This window comes from Amblyomma americanum, chromosome 2 (assembly GCF_052857255.1).
Source record: "Amblyomma americanum isolate KBUSLIRL-KWMA chromosome 2, ASM5285725v1, whole genome shotgun sequence".
NCBI lineage: Eukaryota > Metazoa > Arthropoda > Arachnida > Ixodida > Ixodidae > Amblyomma > Amblyomma americanum.
In genome coordinates this window covers 149,677,204-149,696,350 of record NC_135498.1, presented here as the reverse complement: position 1 = coordinate 149,696,350, position 19,147 = coordinate 149,677,204, and the positions used below count along the sequence as shown (strand labels likewise).

At 44.2% G+C, this 19,147-nt stretch overlaps 1 protein-coding gene across 1 annotated transcript in view; it reads left to right on the top strand.

The window, feature by feature from the left end:
• Positions 1-19,147, top strand: part of LOC144120144 (acetylcholinesterase-like) — an 80,307-nt gene that overhangs the window by 54,544 nt on the left and 6,616 nt on the right. The window contains exons 10-13 of the mRNA XM_077652579.1: positions 2,072-2,333; positions 4,725-4,974; positions 6,118-6,232; positions 17,720-18,011. Coding sequence (XP_077508705.1) covers positions 2,072-2,333; positions 4,725-4,974; positions 6,118-6,232; positions 17,720-18,011 — 919 coding nt within the window. The remainder of the gene's footprint in view (positions 1-2,071; positions 2,334-4,724; positions 4,975-6,117; positions 6,233-17,719; positions 18,012-19,147) is intronic.

Here is a 19,147-nt window from a genome sequence, read left to right as displayed (position 1 = left end):
AATCTTTTTTCCTTATATTTTGTCGTGGAATAAGGGTGCAAGCATGAAGTGCTGTGCAAGAAAAGCGAAGCGCGTTCTGCGACGGATCATAACACTGCGGTAGCCGAGCTATCGGGGATATATCTCTCCAAGGTCCCTTTGCTGCTGGAGATGCCTCCACATTAGCCACCTTCTCCTTGAGATGGAAAGTGCGCTTGGGCTTCCTGGTTGACTTCATGGCTTGAGGAGATCTCGTCATCAGCCGATCATGTTCTTCTCGTTAGGCAGCGCGCTCAGCGTATCTCGCCGCTTTCGGAGCTTTACGTGCAGTCATGATCATGCATTCGATTCTCTTTGCAGTTATTGACACCACACTCAGCGCCGTTCACTCCTTCCGCTGCTTGTAACGCCTCAACGCTTCTTCGCTTTTCCCCAGCCTTAACGAAGCCTTCGGCCTGCATTCGCTTCCTTCTCACATCTTGTCACTGCACATAAAACTGCCGCTGCCCATACAGCCGAGTCTTCCTCCTATGACTCGTTTCATACAGCTGCACTGCACGCCTCCTAACATACTTCTGCCGGGCATTTGGAAGCTTAAAAAAAAAAAGTCGCGATGAATTTTTATGGCGCAAGGGCAGCTTTGGCCAAAGAGCGCCATGGCACAAGGTAGTTTTCATTGCGCAAGGTCGGGTCAGAGACCCATTCACTGGTGGGTACCCGGCGGCACTGGGGATCGAACCCCGCACTTACCGCATAAGAGGCGGATGCTGCAACTACTAGGCCACCGCTCCCGTGTAAAGAGAGACAATTAAAAAAACGTATCCCAGTCGAAAGACAGAATATCAAAGTTTGTGTCACACGAGATATTTTATACTCTTTTTGACCACAAATATGAAGTAACAGAATTTTGTTCAATTACTACAGAACTACAGAATAAAGAAGTACTGGAGTGAAACTGGGATGCTACAGGAAAATACCGCAATAGTAAAAATTTTGCTAAGACTAATCTACAAAACATTTGTTGCATTTTGACAAGGCTCTGTCGTTAATTTCTCAGCTGGGATGTCCTTGCACTCACAGTGGATGTGCTTGAGCACGTTTCCTGCGCTTTCATGCAGGAACTATAAGAGCACTAGACGTGACACAATATATTAGACAGAGGCCGATTTTGTCACAAGCGCTACACACCATTAACGATATTGCCGTCAGGTTTGTCGATATTAAGTTGGTCGACATCGCTGATATTTCCGGGCACTTTTCGATTAAATTTGCCGTAGATTGCGCCTAAAGATTTAATGTATAATAAATCTACCCTCTCCTGGGTGTAGCTCTGTCACTGCATCCTAGGGTTGTTGGCCAAGGGGCTCTGATTTTGTCTGCCTAGGTGATCACGTGATCCCGCTGTCGGCCACCAGTTGACGTTTTGGTCGTTGGCCGCAGGCATCATCCACAATGCTTGCGTGGTGCTGAGATGGAAGCCAACACAGTTTTCTTACGCGTGGATATCGACGCAAAGCTTTGGCTGGCGTACGCTCCTCAGCCCACAAAGCTATTAAGGGTACCTTTCAGCCTGTTCGTATAGGGTTTTCTTGGGCGGTTAAGCTTCAGGTGAAAGAGAAAGCGCAGGTCAACAAATACAACACACATATTAGCACCAAGCTTCGTACATATGTCTGGATGCAGGACCTCCACAAAAATAAGTTTAACTCTCGGGTTCTGTCGATAGATGTCTTGATAACAGCCCACGGAGGGCATACCTTTTAGCGATGATTTTAAATTATGATATTAGCGCGCACTTAATTATATAGGTATTTTTTACATGCCATCGTTAGCATTCAGCTGTGCGCGGTCTTAAAACACCCTTTCGAATTGATCAAAGCCATTTTGAACGTGAACTTTGTCTCGTATTCTTTCATCTTCGATTTCATGAACCGAGTAGCAAACATGCGCTTCAGCGTGCACTGGTCTCTAATGAGAAAGCCACCTCCTGTTTATAGGCGAGGGTACCTTTCCACCCTAACTGTCACAAATTCTCGGCACAGACTGCTTCTGTAGGCTACTTCTGCTGCAACTAAATGTGGTGACTGCACAGGTTGTCCCCGCACCGACATTCCTTGCGCGCCTGGCGACGTGTCCCTGTACGACCAACGGCTCGCCTTGGAATGGGTGGTGGCACACATTGCCAGCTTCGGCGGCAACGCCAGCGACGTGGTACTCATGGGCAGCGCGGCCGGCGCCTGGTCGGTTGGCGCGCACCTGCTCACGGCAGCAGGCGACAGCTCGGCGGGCGACGAATTCTGGAACCACGAACGCTTTTCCAAAGTCATCCTCATGAGCGAGTCACCGCTCAGAAGGTACGCGTGGAGCGTGCTTGATGCACAGGAAAGAGTATCCGCGAAAAAGGGTTTGGTCGCGCTGCTGGCAGGTGTATTAGGCCTGCGTACGATAGCATAACTGCCAGGTCAATACACTGAATTACTGGCGATAAACGATCAGTGTTGTACTCTATCGCAGTGGAAAGTTCTGATGTCTCAACAAGGACTGTGTTCCTTACCAGGCAGGAGCGAAACTGAGGCTGTTCGCAGATAATTGCGTACTATATAGAGAAATAAAACGCCGAGAGATCAAGTAAGCCTAAACAATGATTTTGGCAAGATAACAAAATGGTGTTCAATGTGGTAAATGGCTCTTAACTTAGACAAAACAGTTTCAATGGCTATAAAGAAAAAGAAATTCAAACTAAGCTTATCTTACGGCTATAGCAGCACTGCACTCGAGACAGTCACCGAGCATAAATACTTAGGCATCATTATATCAGCCAATCTGGGGTGGACAGCTCACGTAGATCACGTATAACAAACAAAGCGATGCGTAGGCTCATGTTTCTGAAACGAGCCCTGCGGTATTCTACGAAAGAAGCCAAACATTTGGCGTATACTACTATCATTCGCCCAATACAATGATACGCAAACGTCGCCTGGTTCCTACGATTGAGGCTGTCCAGCTAAAAAGTGTGCGCATTTTCTGCAACAGATATAGGCGCACCGATTCTCCGACGCTGATGCTGATACTGGGCTTGATACGCTAGCTAGTCGTGCGACGCTTCGCCGTCCGAAGTTTCTGTACATGAATTGGCATAACAAACTTGATTCTGCTACATACATTACCTTGAACACTTCCAGAGAAACGCATCACAAAAATGAGCTCCGCATACAAGAATATTTCTGCGCAAATAATACATTTATGTTGTCCTTTTTTTCACGAGCTATGGGAGAGTGGAACTCCCTTGATGATTCAGTGATTGCACAGCCAACTACTGAGATATTTTTGGCGCTAACCGACAAAAGTGTGCAGTCAGGAAACAAACTGTGATTTTTATTTACTTTTTAGAACATTTTTAAGGGTTTTCCATCTATTTGTACTTCCATGTATTTATTGGAATTTGTCGCAAATATTTTTAAAGGAAAAAGGTGATGATTATTCATGCGTTATATTTGTATTGTCTTTTCCAATGCCTCTTCTCATTGTCCTCATAATCTTCACTGTACTTTTTTTGCATACTTGAAATAGTGTTTATGCTCGGTCGACTGTTTTCTGCGGCCAGAACCCACTCCTGTAAAAATTTCTGAAAAAGGGATTGGCAGTATAAATAAATAAATAAACAAAAAGTTCACATCGAAAAATTGGAGTCACAAATATGGATAACGTCAGGCTGCACGTAAACAGAAAATTAACTACGTGGTTGTCCGGCTTGTTAAGTTTGAGTCGAGCCCAAACACAAAACGACCACATCCAAAAACCTATTTGTTTTGGCCTTCTTTTATCTCGAAAGGCTCGCATAGCTTTAAGTGCATAGAATATAAGCCTCGTACTAGATGGTTGGGGGCATTCAAATCAACTGCGCAGCGATTGTCAGTTTCAGGTATTGCTTTTTAGAAAGTAACGGTTTGAGAAACTTATAGACGATTCAGTCGACTTCTTTTTAACATGCTCACTAATCAGTGCACTGAAGCAGTCGTGGACAAGCGCAAGTTGATCGCTGCGGGTGGTGACTGATCGATGATACGCGTGTTCTCGGATTATTTGCACGCTGCCGAACGTTTCCTGCCCTTAGCGTTCAACAACGTAGTGCACTATATCCTCTGGTCATTTTTCTCTGTACTCACACAGCATACTGCAGCTATATGCCCAAGTAAAATGGAGGCCCACGAAAGGAACCTACGAATAATGACGGGAAATCAAAAGTTCTGTGGACGGGGCGGGTTAATTAAAGGTTTGTCTTCTTTTCACTAGCAGCTTGCTCTTTGAAGTTTTGTAATATTTACGTAAAAGTGTAGTTGTGGGACCACTGTCACCCAATGCCGTATAGTTTGCCGTCCCAGCAGTAGTTTATTTATTTATTCATTCATACCTAACATGCCCCGGTTTAGAGCATTATATGAGGCGTGAGGCGTTACAGCAAGTCGGTGATATTTTTGAATGAATGCCATAAAGTCAGCTGCATTAGTTTAGTGAACTGCGTCGGCAGGGAGGCGATTCCAGTCCTTGGTTGTGTGGGGAAAGAAAGCGTTTAGATGCACTGTCCTCTGCTTGTTGCCTGCGTGCCCCGATTATCAAGACAGGTAAGAACTGCGTTATTCTTATTCCACAATCAAATGAGCAGTTCATCGCGGTCCACTCTAGGGGTGACCACATGTTTCGGGACTCATCCGATTCTCTCTGCGGGTGTGGACCGCGTCGTTCAGGTACTACAGTTTCGCTGCCGAGAACCTGGCCACCGCCCTGGGCTGCCCTCGCGAGGACGCCGGAGAGCAACTGCTGTGCCTCCGCAACGCTCGGGCCCGGGACATTGTGCTGGCGACAAGCGAGCGCTCGCGCTTCTTCGGACCCACCCAAGAGCCCAACGTGCACTTGGCTGCTGCAGTGGCTGGCAGGCGCTTCTTGCTGGGGACCGTTATGGGCGAAGGCTCGCACAATCTGGACATCGTCGCACGGGTGAGCATGGGTCTCGGCTCCCAGCGTTCGATTTGCGTGACGAAACACGTGGGGATATGCAAAGAACAACCGTTATATTTTCTTTTAGGATGTCACTTCCTAAGCTCTAATTATCGGCAAATCTGCAGAGCGTACGGAGACTTGCCGAGTTAACTGCCTAGCCAGGTGCATCTATTTTCAGAAAAACACGACCTTCCTTCAAATATCTTTCTTGAGACAAGTTATTCTCTTCAGGATCCACGTCTTCTCGGGTGATACTGAGAGTTCCTTCCCATAAAACCTCTTAGCGTACCGAATGCGCAGTCAACTGCTTCAAATATACACGTCGGTTGACAGAGTTTGAAGAACCCTGAAATTCGATCACGTAGCGGATAATGACCGGTTAAGAAAACTTTGCTTGTCAAAATGCAACCACGTAAGCAAACCCGAAAAAAGCACTCAAATGTTAAATGTGCACAATATGGACGACTGCGGCCTCCATTAACATGGTGGAAAATAACAGCGGAATTTTTTTTTATGAACGAAGATGAACTACACAACACGAGCGCTTTAACAGACACACCTTTGTGGCAGCACTAGCGGCGGAGGCGTTTCTTTCCGTTTGTCGCTAAAAAGGAAATTTCTCTTTCAGCGCTGTTCTCACTCACCTTGTATCAAGAGTAGCTGTAGCCCACCAAAAAAATTAACAGGCACCAATAGTTTTTAGTATGAAGAGACCACTTTACATTGCAGCGAACTGTTCACACTGCGGAGGTAGAAGTTGAAATACGCTTTTCTGATACCATTGCAAGCGAACTTGCTGCTCCTACGCAACCGCAAACGTCCGGCATATATTTTGAGAAATTTCATTAACGCTCTGACAGGTAGGAAACGCAAATAATGCCCAATTCATGAACTGAATTTATCGCTCTCGCAAGAGCGTTTAATGTGCCAGTAGCTGTAAAACTTGCCATGAACAATACAATTCAAATTTTACTTTAAATCCTGTGATCAAAATCTTGCAAAGACAAGAACTTCATTCGGACGTGTCAACACGCAATTTCAGGGTTCAAGGCGACGCATGCGCAGTGCAACTGATTTCATGGACTGAAGTAAAAAAGCTCATTTTGGCTTGTGCATTTCGTTTCGATTTTCTCATTGCAGAAGCCGGGCAATCTGCAGCAAAATCTGATCGAATTCCTGCAGACCGTTCACCACATCAATCACAGCACTGAGCTCGCTGAGGTGTATCGCAATTCTGATTTTCTGCCGGACAAAGGTACGTTCTTTTCACAAAAACGCAATAAGACTCGTAATACTAGCTAATTATTCACGAACCTGCGTTCGAGTTGTGTTTACGCCACAATACATTCCTGGGGAAATGTGATGACATAATCGTTGTTTTCATGTCATCACCACAACCGGTCGCGGTTGTGCTTCTATTCCACTGTAAGCCCTCTTCTAGCTACAAAACCTCCGTTCTCAAATAGACTAGCATCTCTCTCATTAAATTCATACTCCGATTTGTTTTAGGTTTGCCCGATATAGGACTCACCACTTTAAAGCTGGGTGATTCCTCGAAAGATAAAGCTGTCTAAATATTTGAGGTCTTTCATTTTCTCTGTTATTTTATATATTCTGCACACAGCAGTCAGCAGGCCAAGAGTGAATTTCGTTTTGTAAATTGCAATTATTTCAGGAGAAAAAAAAACGACATCGTGGCAGAGGCAGCGTTTTCAAGTACAGCTCAATTTCTCAAATTTGCAGTGACGTAAAAATCGAGATATAAGAACCACGGTGGTAATATTTTTCGTGCTAAAACTAAAGGTGAGAAAGAAAATGTTAGGCTTATTTGTGCTTCTGTGAAGAAGTGGTCGCTTAGTAGAAAAAATTTTGAAAAACGACATATTTGTCAAGTGAGGGTTTTTTATGGATTTTTTCTCCGCAAATTTTAAAGCACATCTCCTTAATATTTGCACAATGGATAAGCATCGGGATGCTAATAACGTGTACGCACTTTCATTGTGATATAATATAGGGAACGACTCAAAGTATTGCCTTAAAAAAGGAACTTTAAAAAGTAGTAGTGCTTTTCAAAAATAAAAAGAAAAAACCCACCCCAATTTTTTAAACCTCCTAAAACAAGCCTCTAGTAGGTCGCGATTAAGAGTACGCCAGAAGATATTGCAAAATTTTGCTTCCAAAAATTTTATTTTAAGCTCAGAGTTGTAGTTTCTTTAACATCGGCAGGTGCGCCTAAATGAGGGGGCGGAAGCAGCACACACGCCCACCGCTCCTCCACATTTTTTCCAAATCCCAAGAATGAGGCCTTTTCCATCAAGAGATTCCTAATTACCTTTAGTGGACGAACACCAATCTGTGTCGTAAGCAGCATTTGGTGGCGCCGCTATCCCCGAGTGCGGATAACAACTGGGAGCGGGGTCTACAGGAATGCATACGAAGGAAAGTTTTGAATGCAAATGCCTTACTGCGCAGGGCATCTACGAAGCCGTGCGCGTCCATAGGCATTCGCTTTGGCTTTCTACTCCAGGCGTATCATGCCTAATTTTCTTTTCTATTTCACGTTTCATTTAAAAATACATTATAGATTCTTTTTCGGCCACTGTTCATTCCTTTCGATTCGTTAAGCTGCCTATATGCTGGATTGGTTGGAGCAATGCTGGTGTAGGCATTCCCTCAGCTTTTGTGCAATTTTCCTTAACCTTTCTTATATCATATAGACTCAATGGTGAGTAAATGAGGTCGTCCTTTCTTAAAAGGATGAGACGAGGCTATAGTAACTGCGTAAATTGATCGTTGGGGAAAGGAAATTGCGCAGTATCTGCATCATCTCGCCGGACACCTGAACCGCGCCGTAAGGGAAGAGATAAATGAGGGACTGACAGAAGGAAGGAAGAAACAAGTGCCGTAGTGGAGGGCTCCGAAGTAATTTCGACCACCTGGGGATTTTTAACGTGCACTGAAATCGCACAGCACTCGGGCGCCTTAGCGTTTCGCCTCCATTGTAACGCGGCCGCTGCGGTCGGGTTCGACCCCGGGAACTCCGGATCAGTAGACGAGCGCCTTAACCACTGAGCCACCGCGGCGGGTAGAGCTCATAGTACGGAATGTGTATTTGTAAATCGCCTCTGGCAAGCACATACTGTGATGCTTTTAAAAAAATCATTGACTTTGAAATGACGACGTACACTTCCACGTTCCTTTCTATGGTGCAGTCTGCTTTCTTGTAATAAAAGACAACCTGATAAGTGCACTGTGGAGAACTAAATTTACATTGAGAGCTTTTCTTCACATGCGTTCCTATGGACCGCACTCCCAGTTGTTACCCGCACTCGCGGATAGCGGTGGCACTGAATCCTGTTTACGTCACAGATCGGTTTTCGTCCACCAAAGGTAATTAGGTATGGTCTCTATTGATGGAAGAGCTCTCAGTCTTGGTATTTGGGGAAAATTTAGAGCAGCGGAAGTCGTGTTTGCAGTTACCGCCCCCCTATTTAGCCGCTCCTGCCTATGTTTAAGAAGCTACAACTTTCAGCTTAGATAACATTGTTCGAAACAAAATAATGCAAGATGTTTCTCGTATTCTTTTCGCCTTCTTTCTTCTTCTAGAAACTTGGTTTAGGAGTTTTGAAAATAATTAGGGGGGGGGGGGGGGGGGTTGTTCTTTTTTATTTTTCAAAGACACTACTAAATTGAAAAATGCCACATTAAGGAAATACTTCTTGTACTTCCTTAAATTATATAACAATGATGGTCCGTACAGTATTTCAGCACCTCGATGCTTATCTATTGTGCAAATTCGAAGATGTGCTTGATATTTGCGTAGAAAAAAATTCCTGAAAATAGCCTCATTTGAGACTTGTGCTGTTTTTTTCTATTAAACGGCAACTTTTTTACAGTGGCACAAATAAGCCTGACATATTCTTGCTCACCTGAACTTTTAGCACGCAAAATGTATCCATCATGGCTTTCATATCTCGATTCTTACGTCATTGATAATTTCTGAAATTCTGATGTTCTTGAAATAACTGCCCCTGGCACTACGTCGTTTATAAGTTTTTTTCTCGTGAAATACTACCAGCTCCACGGCAGCTTGAACTGAGGTTGAAATATGCTAACGTGGACTACACATTTGTTTGTTTGTTTGTTTGTTTGTTTGTTTATGGGGGTTTAACGTCCCAAAGCGACTCAGGCTATGAGAGACGCCGTAGTGAAGGGCTCCGGGAATTTCGACCACATGGGGTTCTTTAACGTGCACTGACATCGCACAGTACACGGGCCTCTAGAATTTCGCCTCCATCGAAATTCGACCGCCACGGCCAGGATCGAACCCGCGTCTTTCGGGCCAGCAGCCGAGCGCCATAACCACTCAGCCACCGTGGCGGCTACTACACATTTGCTAGAATTGAAGTATACTATGCACGAATTAATTTTGCATTTACGAAAGCACACTTTCAATGCATTGGCAACGTGTCTTTTCCCGAAACGCTATTTCAAGCACTAACTGTTCAACGGCAGCTTGAAGTGCACTGCAAATACGTTTATGCGGACAGCTCATTCTTTACAATTGAAGTATAATTTGGACGAAATAATGTCGTATTTACGAAAGTACACTTTCAATACATAGCCAACATGCAAATGTCATTGCCCGAAACGCGATTTCGACTACTAGATAGTATTACGGAAGCTAGAAGAGTGCTTCAAATATGATTAAAAGGACTGCCCGTTTGTTAAAGTTAGAGAATACTTCAGACGATTTAATTTCATATATAAAAAGGTACACCTTTAATACATTGACAAGATGCTAAAACCGCATACGTATTTTTTCACGCATTTGAAACGTGCTCAAAGCATGCTTTAAGTGACGTACAGTTCCGAAGAATTAATTTCATATTTACGAAAGAATATAGTGACAAGATGCTAAAACCGCCTTCAAAAACATTCGCGTGTTTGATATGTGCTCGAAACCTTCTTTAACTGACATATACTTCGAACGAATTAATTTCATATTTATGAAAATACACTTTTAATGCATTGACAAGATGCTAAAATCGCATACATATTTTTTCACGTGTTCGAAATGTGATCGAAACTTGCTTTATGTGACGTTTATTTCAGGCGAATTGATTTCATGTTTACGAAAGTGCACTTTTAATATATTGACAAGAGGCTAAAAGCACAATGATAATTTTTCACGTGTTTGAAACGTGCTCGAAACCTACTTTAACTTAGGTATACTTAAAATGGATTAATTTCATAATTGCGAAAGTACACTTTTAATACATTAATAAGGTGCTAAAACTGCATTCGTTTTTGTCACGTATTTGAACGTGCTCGAAGCATGCTTTAAGCGACGTATTTTTGCAAATTTTAAGAGTATATTTCAAATAGCAAGCATAAAATTTTAGGTACCTGTTTCCGGCATATTTTAATGCATTCATGCATACAAAATATGTTTAGAATACATTATAGATATCCGGAAGTATATTCCAAACGTATCAGTTTTCGCTAAGGGTAATCTAAATCAAATTTCCTTGCTATGGCATGTTGCTCCATAGACTAATTCTGCAAAACCAATGAGAATTAAAAGCGCGCTGTAAAGCCTACAAAAAGTAGCTAAAATCCTATGCAACATAAAAAACGATCTAGATATGCTGATGTATGCATCGAAATGAGCCAACTCCACTCGCGAAAGGCGCCTTTGTCGGCTTGAGTTGCATTGCGGGTCTGTTTCGAGCGTGGTTTCATTTATTGCTTTCCCAGCGCTGTGGAGGATATGAAGGCATAGACGGAAGATCTGAACCCAGAAGGCGATGATAGCTATAGGATAATTAACCCCTTTGCCAATAAAGAAAAGAGGCGCCTCTGCTACTGTGAGCCCTAAAGGCTTCAGTTCGCCTTGTTGCAATTGCTTTTTTACTTCATTATGACAATAAATATAGCAGCGGCAGGCAGTAAAATATACTGGCCGTTCTCCTCTCGCTTTAAGTGTTGTGCGCGTCAGACATTTCGCTACAACAACTCATGATCTTTGAACGTTGGAGTCAAGTAGAATACATTATAGATCTAATATGTTCTAGATATTGTGCACAATAGAAACGAATGCTCTCAGTCGGGTCAGTGCTTGCAACAGAAGCCTGTTGTTCGTCTTTACTTGCGTTAGTTGAAGCACAGCAATACCCTTGATTACATACAAAGAAGGTTCTGATTGTTTTCCTGCTGTATTGTTAGCAAAATTATTTTTAAGAATTATTTTCATAAGCGGTGCACTGAAAAAATTGTAGAAACGTTTTCCAAACGCAACATGATGAGTTCATGTTTCGCATGAAAAAAGGTTCCATCTACAGTTTATGTGCTGATATTCTTTCAAAAAATGGCATAATTTTCATTAAATCTTTCTGTATAGCTGCTCTATAGAATGTAAAGAATATGATATGACAGCTTAAATAGCGCTGCGGGTTTTGCGGATCACAAACTTTGGGCTTTCTCAGTATAAGTTTCGACGGATTTGTCTCATTTCGGCTTATAGCGCTATGTCTAAGGTAGCGTTAAATTATCCAATGCTGGTTTTAGAACATGCTCAGCTCATTCTGTTCATTGCATGTTCTTGCTGAGGCAAACAATTCTGCTGGCGGAAAATACAATTCTCCTACGAGTACACAACACCAAAAGGGCAACATGCCAGTTAGGCTGCAAATAATTACAGAATAGGTCCGCCTTCGTGGTAATATAAGGGTCTCTGAAACCTAACTTGTTTCAAGAGAATATTCTTGACATCCTCCTCGAAGAATCAGCTTTCGCTGACGACCGTCCTGGAAGGGAGATCATCGCCATTCGTCTAAGCAGCAAAAAAAAAATTGGAAGAGACATTTAAGCTCCGCCTTAACGGAGTGACGCGATAGCATAAATGCCCACATACCCGGAGTTGGCCAACCTCGACTTTGTATTCATAGATCCCTGGGAGTCCTCATAGCACTACTAGTGCAGTGGGGCAGCGGTTAAGTGATGCGTTATCGCCCTGCGATGTCAGGTACTGCTATCGGTGGGCCTGGTGCGATTGAGGTTGCTCTCCTGAAGCAACCTCTTGATATCGTTAATTCAACTACCGCTTGCCACGGTCGCCCGTTTGCTGAGAATCCGGAGGGCAGGTTGTCATGACTCCAAAGTATCACGTGACCTAGGTTGCTTCTTTGGGGATTGCTCGCTCACAACGCCGACTACGCCGGATTTCCTGCACAACGCGAGCCTTAACGCTCTCGCGTTAAAATTGTATTCCCAAAATGACTTCATTTAGCGATTTGACTGGCCAGCTTGTTCAATCGGACGTTCTTGGAGAAGTCCTGAACTCAATATTTCGCTTCATGAACCCTAGTGTTAAAAGGTCTGATGTTTAAGTTCGGCGCCTGATAGGCTTTGTCAGTAAAGGCACCACCTTCGAACACAAGTCAGCCTTCGACAACGGACTACACGAGCCGTGTTACGTTATTACTAAGCTGAAGCGGCCCCGGCGATTACTTCGTTATATCCCATGTTGTTGACCGAGCTTCCAAGGGGAATCCTCATTCCTTCGTTATGTCCAACTTTTGGCTATAAACCGTTTTGCTGTAACGAGGTTCTACTGAACGCCGCTTCTTTCGTCCTTACCTCAAGTAGCTACGCACAAGCTCACACACTTCCTAAGGCAGTGTATTTCACCACGAACACATCTTGTTTGGGCTTCTTGTCCGGCCGCCTTCGCAGCTGTACAGTTTGTCACTAGTATATGAGCCTACAATTAGGTTTCGCAGCGAGCATGGGGCTTTCTATTGCGGATTTGCAATGACGTCAACTGCAATGCATCTCAGCAGCATCAGGCCTCCACACTTTTCCTTGCTCTCCTCTTGCACTCGGATTCTTAGCACCTGTTCCGCTCAGTAAACACACGGGGGCAAAACATCGTGAACGGAGTTACTCGCGACACGTCCGTGTCAGAGCAACCAGGGAAACAAAAAATATTGCGCGCTGTATTTATTTGATATAAGCAGTGCAAATGAGTGTCCAAAGATAGTCAATATGGAAACATGTGTCTTCAGATAATGAAATACGAGTAATAAAGTATTCACCATAATGTACTGAATAATGGGGGCGTAAAAAATGGTCACAAATCGAGCTATATTTTCATCCCACAAAATAATTAACCTTTGTTTACATTTTAGTCTTAACTTTTAGATTGCTGACCGGGAGCCGCGCTGAAATCACTTCGGCTCTAAATAGATTTCTTCTCGTTCTCGCGAAAATTTTCTTCCGTAATTATAGCGGGTCTGTTATCAGCATTCAAGTTCACTTCTAAAAAGACCTCGATAACTCCTCGTGCAGAAAGAAGATAAGCATGCTGGCCCGCGTTCAACATTGCTAACACGTATAATATAAAGGACGGGCTGAAATGAAGCTGATGGTATTATTGTGTAGTGAGAGCTTTGGCGTATCGATAGGCGGCTTCGGGTAAGGATCGTGATTATTCAGTCCACGTGAGTTTTCGTACGTACATTATGGCTGCACACCTAAGGGGCGTTTTTCCATTTCGTCATCATCGAAATGCGGCCGCCACGACCGGGACTGGAACTGCTGCCCAACAAAATACGCGCTGCGCCACAGAGGCAAGGGGCTGTAAAGAAGAGGTAGAAGTTTCAATGCCTGCCGTAGCGTGGTTGTCACCTTTGCGCACTTTGGCGTGCACTCCCAGACACCCTTATAGCGCGTGTGCGTGTGTGTGGGGGAGGGGGGGTAGCGGTCTCGGTCACAAAGGAGATGCCCTCGACTCAGCGTGGCAAGCTCAGCCGGAGGTCAGCTACCAAGTGACAAGAGGGGGGAGTGGGGTTCGTTTGGTGCCCAGCTTTCGCCGGTCGCAAGCCAGAGAATGGGTCGGAGCCAAAGGTTCACAAACAAAACAAAGTTTATACAGGAAAGAGACGATACGGAGGATTTCACCATCATTCGTACGAGCACATACAAAGTCGTCATCATCATCATTATTATCAGCCTTACTACACCCACTGCAGGGCAAAGGCCTCTCCCATGTCTCTCCAATTAACCCTATCCTTTGCCAGCTGCATCCACCCTTTGCCTGCAAACTTCTTAATCTCATACGCCCACCTAACCTTCTGCCGCCCCCTGCTACGCTTACTTTCTCTTAAAATCCACTCCGTTACCCTTAAGGACCAGCGGTTATCTTGCCTTCGCATTACATGCCCTGCCCAAGCCCATTTCTTTCTCTTTATTTCGACTAGGATGTCATTAACCCGTGTTTGTTCTCTCACCCACTCTGCCCGCTTCCGGTCCCTTAACGTTACACCTATCCTTTTCCTTTCCATGGCTCGCTGCGTTGTCCTTAACTTAAGCTGAACTCTTTTCGTTAGCCTCCACGTTTCTGCCCCGTAGGTGGGTACCGGTAAGATTAAGCTGTTGTACACTTTCCTCTTGAGGGAAATTAGTAAACTGCCACTCATGATTTGCGAGAATTTGCCATATGCGCCCAATCCCATTCTTACATATCTAGTTATCTCCCTCTCATGATCCGGATCAGCTGTCACTACCTGCCCTAAGTAGACGTATTCCGTCACAACTTCTAGGCTCTCGCTGCGAATTGTGAACTGTTGTTCCCTTGCTAGGTTGTTGAACATTACCTTGGTTTTCTGCATGTTAATTTTAGACCTTTCGATCTGCTCTGCCTGTCTAACTCATTGATCATGATTAGCAGTTCACCTCCCGAGTGACTCAGCAAAGCAATGCCATCAGCAAATCGCAGATTATTGAGGTATTCTCCATTTATTCTTATTCCCAACTGTTCCCAATTCGGGCCTCGAAATACCTCCTGTGAATATGCGGTGAACAGCATTGGCGAGACCGTGTCTCCTTGCCTGACGCCCTTCCTGATTGGAATTTTATTGCTGACTTTATGGAGGACTATAGTAGCTTTGCAGTTGCTATATATATGTTCCAGTATTTTAACATAAGGCTCTTCTACCCCCTGATTAGGCAATGTCTGTATGACTGCGGAGGTTTCCACTGAGTCAAATGCTTTCTCGTAATGAATGAAAGCTATATTTAGAGTTTGGTTATATTCTGCGTATTTCTCTATCACCTGATTGATATTGTGAATATGATCTATTGTGGAATATCCTTTACGAAAGCCTGCCTGATCATTTGGTTGATTAAAGTTTAACGTTGCCCTGACTCTATTATTGATTACCTTAGTAAATACTTTGTAGGCAATGGATAGTAAGCTGATCGGCCTGTAATTTTTCAAATCCTTGGTGTCTCTCTTTTAATGTATTAAGATAATGTTTGCATTCTTCCAAGCTTCTGGTAAAGTCGAGATCATAAGGCATTGCGTATACAGGGTGGCTAGTTTTTCTAGCACGATATCCCCTCCATCCTTCAACAGATATCCTGTTGCCTGATCCTCCCCAGCTGTTTTTCTCCTTTTCATTGCTTCTAAGGCTTTTTTTACTTCATCTTTCGTTACTGGCGGGATGACGCATTGCTGTGCGCTGCTTTCTTTCTCATTAACGCTGCGATTACATTGGCTACTGTACAGGTCTGTGTAGAACTCTTCGGCTACGTTAACTGTCTTATCCATATTGCTGATGACATTGCCCTGCTTGTCTCTTAATGCAGACATCTGGTTTTTACCTATGCCTAGTTTGCTCTTCATTGCTTCAAGTGATTCACTACAATGCAAGGCGTGCAAAGTAACTCTCGAGAAGGGCTGCAAAACAAGAAAAGACCTTGCACCTAAAGTGCACTAACGCAGGAGAAAACAAACAAGCAAAACGCAATCTGTTCACCGGGCACTGCGACAGTCCGACGAACGAGGATCCGACGAAGCCGTCGCGAAGGCTGGCGCACGCTACCTCGCTGGGCCGTGGGGCTGTCCCGAGAGTCGTGCGGGCGCTCTTCTTAAGAGCTTAAATGGCACCACGGGCTGACTGACAGCTCTGAACGTCATTTGCGACTGTTCGCTCTTCGCGCCAAGTCCGGCGTGTACATACGCACAGTATAAACGGTATAGTGTGCGTCACCTTGGGTAGAGAGCTCGGGCGATGCACTTCCGTGCAAACAAATACAGTCTTGTCGCAGCTGCTAAGTTCCAGAGGCAACACTTGCGCGGAAGTAGAGCCAAATAGATCCGCAAACAAAGTAGACACGAGAACTTTTCTCAGAAATCAGGGACTGCTCTGTAATTTTTGTTTTTGTTATCAGGTACGCACTGCTCGAGCGCTCTACAAAAGGGTGACGCGGACTGTACAATTTCCTTCTTACCCTCGCGCCAGTCGCGCGTCGCCATTGGTCAGGCGTGGAGACTGGTTTCCAGAAAATTCTACTGTAGTGGCACAGGCAGGAGCTTATTGGTTTACGTTTTTTTTATGGCAGCTCCACCATACTTTTTGTCTTCATTCCCACCCGGCGCCTCCGAAGCGCGAGCGGAGTGGAGATGGCGTCACTTGGCACGCTCATTGCTAGGCGCTCTCTGTCGGCAATGGGTAGCATTTGCTCGAAACTTCTCGAAAGTTCGATGGCGCGCGGATATGTTTCCTTTCCCGCCGCGCCGGTGAGAAGAGTGGAGAGGGCAGCAACGCCCACGAGATTAGGCGCTCTCCGGGGTTCTTTTATCCAATGTTCCAAATTCCCTACGCGCGCACTGGCGAGATCGGATCCGCGCCGCTCCGGTCTTCCGAATGTGCGCCGAATTTTGGAATAGTGCTGATGATTGAATTAACTAGTAAAAAAGTGAAGTTTTGTCTTAAAATACATGGCATTTAAATTTGTGGGGATTACTTTTGAGGTCACCGCTATAAAAAGCGCTTGTTGTCACGATGCGCAAAACCTGCGAATTTATGCTTTTTAGCGCCTAGTTTGGTGATATTTAAAGCAGGACCAGGAGACGAAGTGCAACATTCAGGCTCAAACCCCTGCTTGTAGGCATATTTTATATCTGTCAAGGATTTCTTAATCGCGTTTTGGACGAATATTTTGTGAAGTATATTCCATGCACAGAAAAAAATTGACAAGAAAGCCGAACGAGACACAATGATTAAAATATCTGATGCTTTATGTAGAGAGTTGTGAGTGGAACACTCATGTAGGCTGCTAAAGATGCATCGTATAACGTGAATATTGCTGATGAGTCGAGGAGTGACGTCAGATCCAACAATTCAGTAGACTGAAACATTCAAAAATAAAGAGAATATTGTTGTGCTGGGCAGTATAGTGCAAGAAAAAGGTTTTACGAGGTAACAAATTTAGGTTACCACTACAATCCTTAATACAAACCAGTGAGGACACCCCAGTTCCGCTTAAACAACTACGAAGGGATGTACAGCGCATTCTTCTAAAGCCATGTTTCAAGTACAATCGTTACCTGTTGCTTCGTTTGAGTATTACAGACTTACGGTCATTCTCGCGTAGCCTCTTTATTAAAGACTGCCGTGGCGTCATTTCTAGTGCGCGAAACTTCCTTCTTTTTTTAAATAATGAATGTGGTTCTTCTTTCACAGGCATACTTAATGATAGTAAAATAATGAATGTGGTTCTTCATTCAGAGGCATACTTAATGATAGTAATTCATGGAGATTGGCAAAGAGCTGTTGTTAATCCCAAAATAACTAGAAAATTTTCTAAGAACACTTCTCGTCTGCGAATAGAAATCCACGTGATGCAGACCATGCACAAGGTTCGCTAGCAAGACGCAAATCGCTTTGCGCAGGTGACAGCAACAGTCGCTGGGCATTGGAGCTGCTCGGCGACGTGGCGTACACGTGTCCCCTCCTGCGCCTTGGCCAGGCACTGGCTGTCGAGGGACGAAACCAGGTGTACGGCTACGTCTTCGACCACAAGCCCAGCTTTACTCTCTTCAACGAATCAGCCAGCTCCTCACGCTTTGCTGAGCTTGACTTCGTGTTCGGAAGGCCGCTGGACTTGTCGCGAAAGGGCACGCCTGAAGAACGCGAGCTCAGTCGCCGAATGATCGACATCTGGGCGTCCTTCGCTCACTCGGGGTACGGACGAGCGCAGAAAGCCCGGTTTTGGCACCGCGCTAGCATAACGTCGAAATACCGGCGATCGGAAAGAATGGCTTAAATATCATAGCCAGAGAACCGAGCTCAGCGATAGTGGCTGTGTTGCTCTGAAACTGAAAGTAAAGCCTGCGTGAGCAGGCAGCAAGAAACTCACAGCTTTCCATTGGCGCAAGTTGTACTAAAATAGATGATAGAAAATGTCCAGCCAAAAACTGTGCTATCATAGTTCCAGCATCGCCGCAATCTATAGTGAAACGAGCCATTACAAGAGGAGGCCGCCTGGTGCTCCAAGTCTTCAGTTGTATTGTGACCCTCGTATATACAAGCTCGAAACTCCTTCATAAAACTCAGAAACGGAGCAACCCATTCATTGCTCCACATGCGGTCGTTTTCATCCTTTTATGCTCCCATCATTGCTTGCCTTCAGAAGAAATATTTTCTCGTCTATCTAGTTTTTGCTGGCAACTCGAAAGCGCATTCTTTAGCTTCCTCACAGAAAACAGAAAAAAATAATTTTTACAAAACAGCAAATTTAGTTTCAAAGATGGTCATCCCGCTATAAAGTTACTGGTATATGGTGCAAAATATGTCGGTATGAAAAGGGCAGAGTACGAGCTTCCAAGCTTACTATCTTGAAACATATTGGACCCAGTCTCTAGTTAACAGAGAAAGCATTGTATGTACGTGCGATGTGAAAGATAATAAATTTGAAATGCATCTGAAACAAAGGCATCACTGACAGGTGTTGCCTACTAATAAAAAAGTACAAATTTGCTAGTTTGTGTACAGCTTCTAGGCGCTACCTATTCGCTTTTAAAGAGGTTCCTTAATATGAAACAGAACAAACAATATGTACAAAGAGATTACCTTTTGTTTATTTTTCTTTAAAGATCTAAAATGGCTTTCAAACTTATACGCCACGTGTATAAACAGGAAAAGTGCACTGGTCGCACATCATGATGAATTAACCAATAAGTCAATGCTCAAGCTTTGTTCCCTTTAATTGACCCGTGCAACCGATAGGCAGAGAGTCTTTGTTTTGTTAAACTCATTATATCACAATCTTGCCACAAAACATCTCGTATCAATGTTGTCACAGAAGCAAAGCACAATGT